A 15214-nucleotide genomic window follows, 5' to 3' on the forward strand; every position below is an offset into this window, starting at 1 on the left:
ATGTCACAACTCCACAGAGCTACTGGCAAGCCTGTGAAATCTCAATGTGTTTTCTGCTAAAATGTGGTAAAATTAGTCTGACAACATGAAATGCCACTACAAGCATCAGAGCTAGAGAGGTGCAACCACAACCTTCAAAGTTATTCCATATACTTGGCTCTTACTCTTGCTCTACAAACTTGTTAGTTAAAAGCCTCAGAAGAGCAGAGACAGGAAATGTGGGCAATTCTGATTAAATCCAAGACAAAATAGGTTTCAGCTCCTTTACTAAACCTAATCACCAAAATAACTCTCCCATCCTGGAAGCTGTTGAAGAGATAATTCTGAACAGCAAAATGCAGCTATATACAAGTATAGGACTTGAATTAATATACATTTTTTGCAATCATCTTGACCTAATAATATCAAGTCATATCAAGATTATGTTGGACAAGTGGATCTAATTTAATAATTAGTCTCAGTTATCCAATTAGCTAAGGAAAGGAAACTTCATTATCTTGCAGGAAATACTCAGTAAAGAATCAAAATACAGAGAGTACAGAGTTGCAAATGAGGACTATTATCACTAACATTTTTGCATATTTTTTCACCTGAAGGAGAAAAATACAATACAATTTACAGGATTATGCTAAAACCCTGAATGATATAAAATATTATAATAGTACTTAATGGTTACAATAACAACAAGTATATTAATGTTCTGCATTTCTACCCCCAGTAGGGCATCCATTAATTAAATTGAAAATCTTCCTGCTATGGCATTGTTCATTGAAATCCAAGTGACAGAAATGAAGAAAGGCTAACAAAACTTCAGTGATACTGAACTTATCCTTCCTCTAAAGGTAAAGGATGGATGATTCTTTTGTTTGAGGATATAGTCTTTTCACCAAAGTAATTTTTTTGTGTTAACAGGACTGAGAATCTTGAAAAGATGGTGTCAATAATCTCTTTAAATACTGAAACAAATGTCCTCAACAAAACCATGTGTAACAGAACTGTTGCTCAATCCAGGGCCTCACTGTCCAGCAGGAAATAAACTTTAACAAGCAAACAGGTAGAAAACAAATGGCAAAACATCAGGTTTGTTATGGGACATTCTGCAGCCCAAATACCTGTCCCAAGTTCTCCCACAAGACCCTGTCATGCCAACTAAGCTTTGGCACAGATCATCTGCCACAATAACTTATTATTTCATGATGAGCTCAGATCTCAATGAGTATGCCAATTATATCCCAAAAAGCTGTTAGCACCACTTGCTAATGGAATTCTGCTGCAAAATTCTAGCATTAATAATTTCACATAGCAAGTGCTATGTTGGATAGGGCAGCTATCTACATTAAAGAGTATTTTTTGGTCAACTCCCATAAAACTACACTTCACCCATCAATGAAATATGAAAAGACAGTAAAACATCACAAAAATCTAAAATTAGTCATACCTTAGAAAGAACTATGTAGTGATTTTAATAATAAAAAAGTTACAATTTAGGTCACTGAAAAGGGATCCATCATTATTCACTGAAATTACCATCTTACTATCCAATACAGCACTTCTTTAAAAATACATACAGCTATATTGGAAGTGAGACAGAAGAATAGAGACCATCTAAGATTGATGATTTGACCTCTTAAATATTCAGATCCATATTTACAGCTCTTCAGCTCAAGGAACTTGTTAAACTGGGACTGGAAAACACAGCAATTTTGCCCTTAAATCTATGTGTGGTGCAAGCTGACTTCAGTTTCCCAAAGCTATCTGATAATCCAGTGCCTTCTCTGAAATGAGCTGACAGTGCCTTAATTCCAGCATTGTTCACATCAGAGGAGAGCTGCAAAGGCACTTTTCCAGCAGCATTAGCACTCATCTACAAAGCCTGAATGACTTCTGGAAGTTACTGCTCCAGTGGCAGCAGCAATATCTCCATTTCTGAGGGCAAGCAGGGCTAGCTTGCTTTACCATGATCTGTATCATCGTGGAGCTGTCACATCATCTCTCACATATCAGTCAAAAATTAAAGAAAAACCTGACTGGAGGAATGCCCCGTGTTATCTGCATGACAGCACTGCTACACATCAGGATTATTACTTTTTTAATCCAGAGAGAAGACAAAAGGAGTAATAAAAGGAAGAATTATCTGGATATCTCCTAGTGATTAAGCGACAGAGAAAACAAGCTGCAGCAGGTTTCTTTGTTTTCTTGTAAACAGTCAAAGCATTTCAACATCAGCACATCAAAGGCACTGCAAAACCTCCTCCCTGCTCTGAGAGAACTGGCTCCTGCTCCGGCTGGGGTCACCACCCTGGCGTGCTGCAAACAGGGAGAGACGGATGAGAGGAGAAACAGAACTCCAAATCTATTCTGGGGAAGCAGGTTTGAAGTCTGAGCAGACTAACAACTAATTAAATCACTTCGTTTATAATAGGAAGTGAAATTAAGCATTATTAAGGATTTCATGCACCGTTGGGCATCCTGAACCAAATTCCATTGTTGCTTATGCTCTGAAGAGATGATTTGTGCAATCCCCAGTGATTTCAACATAGAATTGCCAAGATGTTTCTCAAATGAAGATACTGAACTTGAAGCTAGAAGAATCATGATTGCTCTTGCATGTTGGTCTTATTAAAACTTACATTCTTTTCAGCTTCTTGTACTGGGTGAAAGCTCCAGGGGGAATGATTTTGATGAGGTTTTGTTCCAAACGTCTGAAAACAAACAAAGCAATATACATGTTAACTACACAGCTACAGGACAGGAATCACATTAATTATGACAGCACAGTTTATATAAAAATAAAGCAATTTTACAGGGTCTTATGCAAAACATGCTTTTATTTTGAAGTCCACTAAATACAAAAAATACTGAGAAAATGACTTAGAAAAATAAAATAATCTCTCTGATTGCTAAATTGGTCTAGAAGAAATGCCACAAGCTAAGGAAACTGGACTTTTAAGGCTCATGGAATTAATAAATAATAGTAGGCACATTTTAAAGTTAAGGTAGAAAATAGAAAATACAGATGCTTTCCTTGACCAGCTGTTGTAAATAGAATGTAACTGTTTAAACTGACAGCTAGGCTAGGCTGTGACAGCTTAGTAAACAGATTGATAACACAACCAGACCAATTCAGGAGCAACAACCTGGAAACATGCTAGAAACCAAAGTGAATTCACTGCTAGGTGGATTCATATTTTTAAGAGGGTAGGGAGCATTTTATGTTATAAGGGTAAAAAAAGAGAACTGCATCTTCCTATTCCAACTACCAAATACTTAAGTTTTTCTAAAATATGGTCCAGAGTACATAAAAAGTCTGCTGTTTTTATTTCTAGTATTTGACTTGAAAGAAGTATTCTTTATGAAGTACCATAAATGCATGTATCACTAACATAAAATGTAAGCAGCTTTAAGACACCGCCTACAGAAACCACTGAGATTAATTTCTGTTCTTTCCCCACAGTACTTTCAAGTATTTGTCAGCAAGTTCCCTGAATTCCTGCTAAAAGGAATGGCTTCTCCTCAGATGAACTTCAAATATTCATCTCCATTAGAAATGTAAAAGTGGATCCTCAAAAAACAAATTCCACTCACCATAGTAGCTAAATTTCTACTGAGCTGGGACTGAGACCAAAATGTGGTTTCACCTTGCTCTTATTTATTATTGAAATGTTGTGTCTTTTTTTTTTCCCTGAAGTGTCCTAATAAGTTTAAATAGTAAAAAATCTGTGGTTGAAAATGGCTTAGAATTGAAATACAAAAACATATTGGAATGATGGAATGAGGCACTCCAGTCATTTCAAGTTGCTGCAGCAATGCAGATGGGAGAAAAAAACCTTTAAAACCAGGAATGACAATAAAGTGAAATGGGAGAAGGGAGAAGTAAATCAAGGTTTGCACAGTACTAGGGTACAGTAGAGAGAAAATGTGTAAGCTCTCTATCCCTCTGGTGATCTGTGCTTTCATAAGCAAAAGAAAAGAATCCCCTTGAAAATAAGATAATTTGCCAGCTCATTTATACTCTAAGAAGCTATTTAAGTACAAATATTTTGATATTTGCACAGTCAGCTTGTACAGCCAATGTGCTCACCCTCTTTTATATCTGTAGCCATCTATTTTTTAAAGGTTGTGATCAGAGTTAATTCTATTCCTCGTTTTGTGATCTGAATTAATGTCTGAGATTTCCCTTCCAGTTGGTCTAAATATAACACATTTCATTTCTGGCAAGTCCACAGTGAAATGCAAATTGCTGTGAGCTCCAGCACGCCACTATTGTTGGGTGTTTGTCACCAGAATTAGCAGCACACACTCTTCCCATAAAGGCTTTTTGTCAGCTTGCCAGCCGGGTGTTCAACTCCTCCCAAGTGTTTCTGTGCAGGCACTTCTAGGAACAAAAGAGGGTCATGCCTGCCCGATTTCCTGGCCCTGGGGATGGAAACTGGGGGCTCAGCCATCCTGCACACCAGGGCAGCACGCAGCCCCTACAGGGAAACCCAAACACAGGGATGGGGGGAACGTGGGGCTCTTCACCAGCAAAATTCCCAGGCAATTTTAGTGACTCAAGGGTGGAAATACACACAGAGTTTTCACCCCAGAGAGGGTGAAAAAAATATCCAAAATTGGAATAGTTAGCCACAGGTCCCACGTAATAAAAAAAAAAAAAAAGAAATTAAAAAAAAAGAAAATAAATAAATAAAAAAGAAAATAAAAATAAATTTCTAGGAAAAGTGGAGAGGAAGACAGAAACAGGAGTTATTTGAGAGTTGCATTCTGAAGCTACCTAATGAACTCTTCACCCTTTCCTACAAAATCTGCAGCAGATGGCCTGTACAGAAATAGATGGACAAGGCTCTTGTCATCTGCTGCTGCATTCCCACCACAGCACCCGACATTGCTTTATTCCACCAAACCCTCTGCAAATGAAGGACTCAAGAATCTCATGGCACGTTCTGCTCAGTGCACTGCACCTTGCAGATGGCACCAGAGCAGCACCACGGGCCCCCATCAGGGTGTGTGGGCAGGTGGGCTCCAGCCTGGGCACAAAGCAGGGCACCAAGTCCAGGGCTGCATTAAATAAGCTGTGCTTTAACAGAATGAAGTTCTGACCTGACTTCTATTTATTTTTTACACAAATGGATGTTACAGAATGGCAGACCTAGCCTGAAAAACACAATGCAGTTTCACAAGTAAAATGACAGGAAACACCTTGTTTGGGTTAATACTTTACTCATTCACCTCATTTAGCTCATACATGACATGTTGAGGACAGCAGACAATTAAAAATCTCAAGACATTCCAGGTTCTGCCAGGAGGGGAGCTGGAAATTTCAGGGAGATGAAGGCCTAATTACAAACCCTACAATGGGAAACTGCTAGAGATGCCATCTTTGAAATAAAGTGAAAAACAGTATTCTTACCTAATATTGGCTTTTTTTGCCCCAAAAAGTGTGAAAGTGTAAATTTTACAGCCACATTTTATTTCTGAGAAGAATACCTAGGTTACCTAGAACATGACCTTTGGAAAACTGTGCTTTTTATGGTGTATCCCTATACTATGGAGTGCTGTCATACGCTACAAAACCATCTATGCTAGTGCAAAGCAACATCTGGGAGTTCATTTTTGGGGGGTATTACCAGAATATATATAAAATAATTTTACATTTGAGAAATCTGTACAGGACACACAGTTCTAAAAAGCTAAATTTTGATAATTTAAATGACTACTTCCCCTCCCATTAAAGGTTTCTTACAACTCAATAAAATTTTTCTTGATTCTCCCGTGATATTTCATATTCAGATCTATTTAAGAGACTTGCCAAGAAGAATTCCCAAAACTGATAAAGGGAACTGGTCCTGTTCAAGCTCCCAGAGGTTTTTGTTGCTCCTCTGTTGCCCCTGTGGCTGTGCTGAGTGCTGAGATGAAGTGAGGCACATCTCCCCCTCCCCACACACAGCAATGCTCTGTCTGCCTCTCCCAGCTTTATTTTAGAGGCTTTGACAACAACATCAAAGGACAGGAACAATTTCCTTTCTCTTCTCTAATATATCATCAGAGATTGGAAAGTATGAGGGCCCACTGGATTCAGATCCATTTTTTCTTGTAATAACATGATGCTAGACAGGATAAAGTCCTCCTTCTTCCTACATTTGTTTTAAATGACTTTGCAGCAATGAGAGCAAAAAGTAAACACATCAGAGAAAAAACCAGAACAAAACAAACCCGGGGAAACCATGCAGTTAAAGATGAAAAACTATCCCAGGGTAAAGAACAAGCACTCAAATTCCCATGCTAATCCATCTCAAAGTTCACTGAGGTGCAAATCTTTTCATCACCTCCTCCTGTGGTGCCTGCATTGCTCACGCCCAGGATGGCAAAACACAAAAGGATAAAAAACTCTGCCTAACGGGGACTTAGCAGAGCCAGCTCACACTCAGGAGTGATGAAGCCATTCGTCTTGAAGAGTGATTCCCCCTGCAGAGCTGGGGAGACAGACGTATTAATTTGGGCTTTAACTATCTCCCTTTCATTGAGGGAAAGAAAGAATTTGTTATTTGGGTCTCTAATGGAGCAGTTTGCTAGCAATTTTCCCATTTCAAACACTGTCTCAGCTGCTAATGTGCAATGTTTTGTCAAGCTTACCTACCCATAACATAGACAAATCACCACCTTGGAGAAAAAGAGAGGGAGGGAAGCATCAGTACTGATAATTCTCAGCTGTCAGATGAATAGAGCCTACAAATGAGACAGGCACGCTCTATTAACAGTGCCAGGAGCTGTGTCACCAGTGTCCCTGGGCATGGGGCAGGCACTGGGGCCCTGCTGGGACACAGAGGGGATGAGCCAGGTTCTTCCTGGGCTCTGCTGGGCTGCCATGGCTCAGCCTGCCAGGACCAAACAGCCCCGAGCCAAAGCCACCTCCAAGGGGGGGAAACACACCTGTGGCACTGGCAGGACACACAGCCTGTGTGAAGAGTGCTGGGAAGGGCAAAATCCTTGTTTTCCTCCTCCCTGTAAGCAGGGGTTTGCAGGGAACTGGGTGGGGACGGAAGGAGCATTGACATCCACCATGGTGACATGTGATGGTGTTCACAGGGGTCTGAGGATGAGGGAAGAGATGAGAATGTTGGCTCTGTGTTTCAGAAGGCTTGATTTGTTATTTTATGATATACATTATATTAAAACTATATTAAAAGAATAGAAGATAGGATTTCATCAGAAGGCTGGCTAAGAATAGAAAAAGAAAGAATCAATAACAAAGGCTTGTGTCTTGGACAGAGAGTCCGAGCCAGCTGACTGTGATTGGCCATTAATTAGAAACAACCACATGAGCCCAATCCCAGATGCACCTGTTGCATTCCACAGCAGCAGATAACCATTGGTTACATTTTGTTCCTGAGGCCTCTCAGCTTCTCAGGAGGAAAAATCCTAAGGATTTTTCATAAAAGATGTCTGTGACGTGACAGAACCCAGGGATGGGGAGAACAGTTTGGGTTAGGAAGGAGGAAATTTCTAGGGAACACAACAATCAAGCCAGGGACTGCAGCAACTGGATTATAAAAAGCTACTAGGACCATTATTCCAACATTTATCTGATAATTTAGGCTCTCATATCTTACTGTGCATTTTAGTCTCTGATGAGGAAAAGTCTACAGGTGTATTTTTAGTATTCAAGGTGAATAAATCATACTAAATAAATCACCATCATACAATGGTCTTCTTACTGCAGATATGAGCTGGATCTGACCCCTGCCCTGACACCTTTCTTTGCCTCTTTGTCTGACACACAATCTTTACTCCTAGCATACACAGCAGGTTTGGGTGTCTCCACTGAATATTTACCCAGGACAGCCCTGGATGGGAGGGAAGGGAGGAATCCTGCCCTGCAGTCACAGTCAGGACTTGTAGCTCATCCAGCAGCACAACCTGAAACAGCCACAGTGCAGCAGGGCCCAAACCTGCAGTCCTGCTGCTTCAGAAAGTGCTCATGGCCTGACATCCTAGGGAACAGCTTTTTGTGCCTCTCAACCCTCAGCTTTTTGTGCCTCAACCCTCAGCTTTTTGTGCCTCAACCCTCAGTCCCCAGGGGGGAAAAAAAAAAAGAAAGCTTTGTAGAAAACAAAGTGCTTTGGGATGGCAGGACATGGAGGATTTTGGAGGATTTTAGATGTCTGTGCTTACTGCTTGTTTTAACAGTTGAAGCCTTCACCCTGCAGCCCAGCCAGACTCTACCACCACTATAAAACCCCTAAACAAATTGGGTCCTCCAAGACTTTTATACTGCTGCCTTTCATCACAGCACCTGAATGACTCCCAAATAAAATTAATAATACACATTATAAATGCTTCTTATGGAATCTGCCTTAGGAAATGGAGAGCTGAGAGCCAGTAAAGCCTCCACCTGCATTAATAAAGGTGACGACTGGAGTTTCCCTTCATATTCCCTTTGCTGTTGATGTTCAGGTCTAGCTGTCGAGCTCCTGCTGTAGTTTTAGACAGGGCTGCTTCCTAACAACTCACCCCAGGGCAGATCTTCAAAAGACAAAATCCCATCCACAGTGAAGTGACTTGTCAACATAAATCTACCTAGGAAGTTACATAGGTAATTCTGCTCACCAAAAGATATCTTTCAGAATGAAAACAGATGTTTTGATATGTTCCTGATACCATGGTATTATTCTAAAAGCAGTGCTGGTGACATTGGATCTTCTGACACACTGTAGTGAATTTAGTTTCAGCTGTGTAGCTGAGCAGTTGATCAGGCATCTCTGGTAACCGCTGAATTTGTGATGGCAGCCACATTAGAAATCCATCCCCTCTGTTGTAGCATGTTAATTTTGCATTAAATATAGCACAGACAATCAGGACACCAGAGAAATCCACAGACTGGTATTTCACAGAACATCTTTTGACAAAACACCAACGTCTCTCTAACCACATTAACACCAGAATGAAGCATTGTTCTGCCAAACCTCAAACCTTCTCCCTCTACCACTGTGACACTCCACATTTTTGGTGGGAAATTTTGGCCCTTCTCATCAGAATGTACACAGCTCATCATTGTAATGTCCCTGCCAGTCTCATTCATATCTTTTCCTTTCTTTATCCCTGGCTGAGGGTGCAGGCTCCCCCTGAGCTGCTCCCACACCTGCAGGAATGCTGCTGGGTTGTGCCCAGATGTCCAAGTCCAGGTGAGCTCCCCTGAGCCATCACCTGTGAGGGTGTTCAGGGTAAATCAGAAGCTGTTTTGGGGGTAGAATACAAAATAATGCTCTGAGTCTAGACTAGACAGAGGCATTTCTGGATGATTCTAGACTAGACAGGCAACTTCCCATCTCAGCTGACTTTACTGGGGCATGTGGACTTGGGATCAGGGTTTGCAGGAAGAATTTCCCCTCTGTGCAGGACAGTGGCTGTGAACACAAACACAGGAAGCAGAGTCCTTAGGCTGGAGAGATCTGGCAGTTTCCAGGTCCCTGCTGGTAATTCCATCCCTCATTGAAGCAGCCCATGAGTTCAGTGTTGGTGTTTCTGAGATGGGCTCAGTGTTGGTGTTTCTGACATGGGTTCAGAGTTGGTGTTTCTGAGCTGGGTTCAGAGTTGGTGTTTCTGAGCTGGGTTCAGTGTTGGTGTTTCTGAGCTGGGTTCAGTGTTGGTGTTTCTGAGATGGGTTCAGAGTTGGTGTTTCTGAGCTGGGTTCAGAGTTGGTGTTTCTGAGATGGGTTCAGAGTTGGTGTTTCTGAGCTGGGTTCAGTGTTGGTGTTTCTGAGCTGGGTTCAGAGTTGGTGTTTCTGAGCTGGGTTCAGTGTTGGTGTTTCTGAGCTGGGTTCAGTGTTGGTGTTTCTGAGATGGGCTCAGTGTTGGTGTTTCTGAGATGGGTGCAGTGTTGGTGTTTCTGAGCTGGGTTCAGAGTTGGTGTTTCTGAGCTGGGTTCAGTGTTGGTGTTTCTGAGCTGGGTTCAGTGTTGGTGTTTCTGAGATGGGCTCAGTGTTGGTGTTTCTGAGCTGGGTTCAGTGTTGGTGTTTCTGAGCTGGGTTCAGTGTTGGTGTTTCTGAGATGGGCTCAGTGTTGGTGTTTCTGAGATGGGCTCAGTGTTGGTGTTTCTGAGCTGGGTTCAGTGTTGGTGTTTCTGAGATGGGCTCAGTGTTGGTGTTTCTGAGATGGGTGCAGTGTTGGTGTTTCTGACATGGGTTCAGTGTTGGTGTTTCTGAGATGCTGTGGGGTAGTGACCAGCAGGGACATGGATCCCATACCTGGCACCCAGGGACTGCAGCTCAGACCCAGGGATTTGGGTTCAGAAGGCTCCCAAGAGACCATCCCCAGGGTGCTGCACTGTTCTGGTATTCACTTCCAGCCCAGCATCTGCTCTGAGCACTTTTCACTGATATTTTTTTGGAATTCTTTTTACGGGGGCTGTTTTGAGGTTGGTTTTGTTATTCTGAAGGGAGACAGAGTTTCTCTAGCACCTGTGTGAAAGCAATCATTCCCCAATGGTTGAACCTGATAAATATAAACCTGTAGGATAGTTTTTAACAAGCCAGACCCAGAATATCTGCTGCACTGAGAAGCTCTGTGAGGTCCCAGACAGACTAACCCCTGAACACATCACATTGCTGTTTAATTACTGGTTGAGGAGGTCAATCCTGACCACCCTCTATTGACTTCCAATTATTTCAAGAAACTTCCAGCCCTGATCACTCCCCAGGTTTTCTCACAATGCTCAGGGATCTGAGAATTTCAAGCTGATTTGCATTTTTTTTGTCAAGTTGTAACACAAAACTATTCTTTTAGTGAAAATGGAAGTAAGCTGACAGAAAAAACGAAAAAGTTATTTTTTAATCTCTAATCTAACTTACTGTTAGGAGCTGTGTACATTCTGTACATCTGTTTTTACTGCACATTTACAATACTGACAAGGAAAAGGCAGAACACCAGAAATTAGCAGGAAAATTAAGTAGCTGTTTGGTAGTTGAAATTCTGCCACCTGTAATATTTTCTCAACAGATTCTGTTATTTGACAATAGACATTCCTCAAATCCTTTCTTATTTTCACAGTCTTTTTAAGCAAAATAAACAGAACATGTGTTAGCCAAAAGACAATTTGTATTTCAAACAGTAAAAAATCTGATTAGTATATTTTATGTCAAAGCTGTGATTTTATGCTTTCTATTTTATTTTCTGTGATTGCTTTTCCTCTTCATAATCAGCTTTAAGAATGTATATGCTCATTATATATTGCAATCTCTTTGTTTTGCTTGGCAACACAGGAGCTTTGTGTTGAAATTTATATTAGATAAAATATATATGCCTTTTTGGTTATACCACTCATTTTTATTAGTAATTATCAATTTGTGTTTATACTGGACTGAAGTGATATCTCTGGGAAAAAGAGACTAGACATACACATACAAACCCAAAAAATCCTAAACCAAACTAAAAACCAAAACAATCTCAAATCTACAAACCTTTTAAGTTTAATCCTACACAGCTTGCCTGAGTAAATTAACCTGAACATAACTTTTTTTCTAAAAGAAATCTCCCAGTTATAAAAAAGCAGTGAAGAAGGTAAAAATTGATATGGCTGAAATAAAAATTACCATGTGTATGAAACCTAGAAATTTATCAAAACAAGCCCACCTTCCTGTGCCTGCAGATGACATTAGTTACACAACTTCAGAAAGAAAAGTAAAGATGTAAGAAATAAATCTGCCTTGATCTTGCAGCAGAAACTCCCTGCTGTTTCTGCTTGTTTCTAAAACTGTGAAATGCAGCTTTCTGTTTTCCTTAATTTGTCTCAGCACCGAAAACACTTTTATTCTTAAAATTTTCCATGTATTTTTATTTTCTTCACTGACTATCAATCTAAAATATTTATTATTTCTTTATTATTTTTGTGTTTTGAACCCAACAAAAAATTTTCTACATCTTTTTGGCCTGACAAAATAAACTTCTGTGGAATGCAAGACACAGTTTGACTGGTGAGATCCAGAACAATGTAGTCAGGTTAGACATGAGAAGCTGTCCAGAGCCAATTTACAGCAGTGAATGAAAATCATATTACAGGATTCAACTACAGGAGCCAACCTGGTTCCCCAGGCAGAGAACTTGCCACCAGAGGCAATTATGGAGCATTTACTGCAAGTTCAAAAATACTCTGCTGGCTTCAGCTGCACTATTTACTGGAAGCCTGGGAAAATTATTATAATTTTCTTTCAGGAGGAAGAACAATGTTAAATTAAAAATTGTCATTCCTTTTTCCATGAAGTTTATAGTTTCTTTACATTTATATTCCTGATAAAACTTCTTGCTTTTATGAAACTGAGAACTTGAAAGCCAATTGTTAATAAACATGAAAATGCTGTCGTGTAGTTAATTTATAATTCATATAACAAAAAATTATTCTTATTACAATGAATAGTTACTGGTGCTCAATCTTTCTATAATAGCTTTTCTGACTTCATTCTAGTTGGAGGAAAATTAATTTTGAATACACCAGTAACTTAAACACCCAGAAATTGTTCATCACCCTCTTCAAATCACAAAAGCTTCCTAAAGACTCCCTGCTAAGCCCTAGCTGGCCTGAAATGCACATTCCTGCAGGTATTGAAGAACAGAGAAGGCAATTTCTTCCAGAGACAATTCCTGAAGCAACAAACACAGCAAACCTGTCTGCCTCCAGGCCTGCAACACTGCCCAGCACACTGGGACCCTCAGGACATTAAATTTGTCAGGAAACCATTCATTAAAGGTAGAACAAGTAGAACATTACATTACAAAGTGATCATCTTGCAGAAAATTAGGTTTGTGCTCATTTTGCCAGAACCAGGAGAAAACCAACATTTCATTTTTCCTGTGCTCCAACTCTAGAATTTTTCTTAAGAGTGAAATTCTGCACCAAAATCACGTGCTACTTATACCTACAAAAACATCAGCCACCCGTTCAGCTATCAGAAGTGGAAATGCTAAACTAAACCCATGTAGAACAAGTGACTAAAACTAACCTTAGGCCAAGCCTAGGAGCTGGTGGAAGGGCTTCCATGCCTGTTTGCTGTGCCCAGCTGCCAGAGGAAGCTGTGGTTGTTATCTCAGCAGACAGGGTGCCTAAACTGCACCATTCCTTCAGGGACTGGCAGCCTCTTTGCTGTCTGGAGCAATTGCATCAGCATTTAAACAAATGGTTTGTGATTGTTTTTGAGTCAGGTACATCCTACCCAGCTTAATCTTGGCTCATTCAATTCTATTTCTCTTCATCTCACCAGACACAGGGTATGGTACAGGTAAATGACAATGGTGAAGCAAACTTGATGTGAACAGATCTCAGATCTGTTTCAGGATTTAAGGATATACTTTACATTCTGGAGTTTGATTTTTAGGTCTGCAGATGACTGAGACTTGGCTTTTCAGAGTAATTAACACTGCACAGCACAAAGTGTTCAAAGCACAGTGCCTGTTGACTTTTGCTGCAGCTGGGAGTCCTCAACAGTGCTGAATGTCTCAGCTGAATCAGCCAGAGCTGAGATTACATCACCAGTGACCACCCAAGGAAAGCTTGTGCAAGTCACTTGCCCAGAATCAATTAATAAAACCACTGGCAAGAAGAGGCACAACCCAATTCTCTGAAGAGCATTCATGAGATTATCTTCCCCACAGTCCCCATTTTACAGTTTTCCTGTTTCTGCAACAAGTGAACAGACCCTATCTATACACACAGGCTCCCTCCCTACACATCCCTGATGCATCCCTAGGCAACAAGAAATTAATCCAAGCTGTCAACAGCAGCATGAGACTGTGCTGCTGTTGAAGTGAATACCACCACAAATATACACAAAAGCTTCAAATGACAACTGCAGCTACAAATATTAACTTTGGTATTTTCTAGCATTTTCCAGTTTATTTCTTTTTACTTTAAGAAAAACCCCAAACATTTAATTCAGTGGCCTCAAACCCAAAAGCTGAAATTACTGATTCCATCACAAGGAAACTCAAGTGTAACAGAAGTGTGAGTCCCAGATCCCTGTAGTGCTCTCTAACTGGAATAGCAGCAGTGCAAACAGGAGCTCCCTGTGTAGTTTAAGAGTTAATCTGTGCCTAGACAGTCCCTAATGCCCAGGGACAGACACTCAAATTGTTGTTGGGTTTCCCAAGTACATGGTGAGGAGGCAGGAAGGCTCTCCAAGGTAAATGTGCTCCATCTGTCCCTGTGTCCCTCTGTCCTGCCCCAGTGTCCCAGCTCTCCTGCCACCCTACACAGCTGCTGTCCACTGGCACCAATCTCAGGCCTTTTCACCAAATATTCCCCACTTTCTCAGACTCACAGCACTTTGCTCACCCTGTCTCGATTTCCTTTGTTCCCAATTCTTCTCCTCGTGTGTTTGGTTGTTTCCTCATTTCAGTTCACCCTTCTTTTCCCATCACTTTCTGTACTGGGCTCAGCTTGTTTACATTCTCTCAAGCATCCCAACCACAAACCAGCCTCCAGATTTATCAAATAATTAATTCCCTCTTTTCAGGAAGATCCTTCAGAGAAGCAGCACCCAGTGCCAGTGGTTGCTGCTCCAGCATCTGCCTCCAGGCATGAGCACTCCCTGGCAGCAGGAGGGGGCTGTGTGCTGCCTCTGGGGAGCTGTGCCCTGCTTTCACTCTGCAAAGTCTTGTACCAACTGTTAGCAAACACAAAGGCACAAGTGGAAGTCCCTGCACCACTGTTTTAAGGTGTACAACATCCTCAGACAAGACCTGCCCAGAATTCACATCCTAAAACACAGCCTTGCTTGCAGTTATAAATAAAAAATGAGTGCATCAGTCTGAGGCAGACAAACAGCATGAAAACTTCCTTCTAAAGCAGGGGCAGAGGAAGAGTGTTGTGAGGTGGGAAAAGATCAAGAGGGGGTTACTGCTCCTGCCCATGACTGGCAGGCATCAAACAAACGTGGCAGGCAGCTCGTGAAAGCAAATTCTGTTTGAAACCCTACAGCCAGGGCTGGCAGTACCCTCACCCCCTGTGCCCACATCTGCATGGGCAGGAAAGCTGTCCTTGGGCTGAGTGATGCCAGGGAATCACTAATGACTGAGAAAGGATCTATGCAGCCCATGTCCTGAGCCCAGAGCAGCCCAAGCCATGTGGTTCCACGGCTCTGCTCTCCCCTGGCTCTGTGGGCTGAGCTGTCATTCTGTTTGACAGGCACTGGCTGCAGGGTTTTGATCGAGTCTGAGCAGAAAAACAGAT

At 41.3% G+C, this 15214-nt stretch overlaps 1 protein-coding gene across 2 annotated transcripts in view; it reads right to left on the reverse strand.

Moving 5' to 3' along the window:
* The window catches only part of SLIT3 (slit guidance ligand 3), a 491996-nt gene that overhangs the window by 161822 nt on the left and 314960 nt on the right, over positions 1-15214 (reverse strand). For both annotated transcript variants that reach the window (XM_066559986.1, XM_066559985.1), the window contains one exon: positions 2631-2702. In XM_066559986.1, the coding sequence (XP_066416083.1) occupies positions 2631-2702 (72 nt within the window). The remainder of the gene's footprint in view (positions 1-2630; positions 2703-15214) is intronic.

The sequence above is a fragment of the Molothrus aeneus genome, chromosome 15, assembly GCF_037042795.1.
Source record: "Molothrus aeneus isolate 106 chromosome 15, BPBGC_Maene_1.0, whole genome shotgun sequence".
NCBI lineage: Eukaryota > Metazoa > Chordata > Aves > Passeriformes > Icteridae > Molothrus > Molothrus aeneus.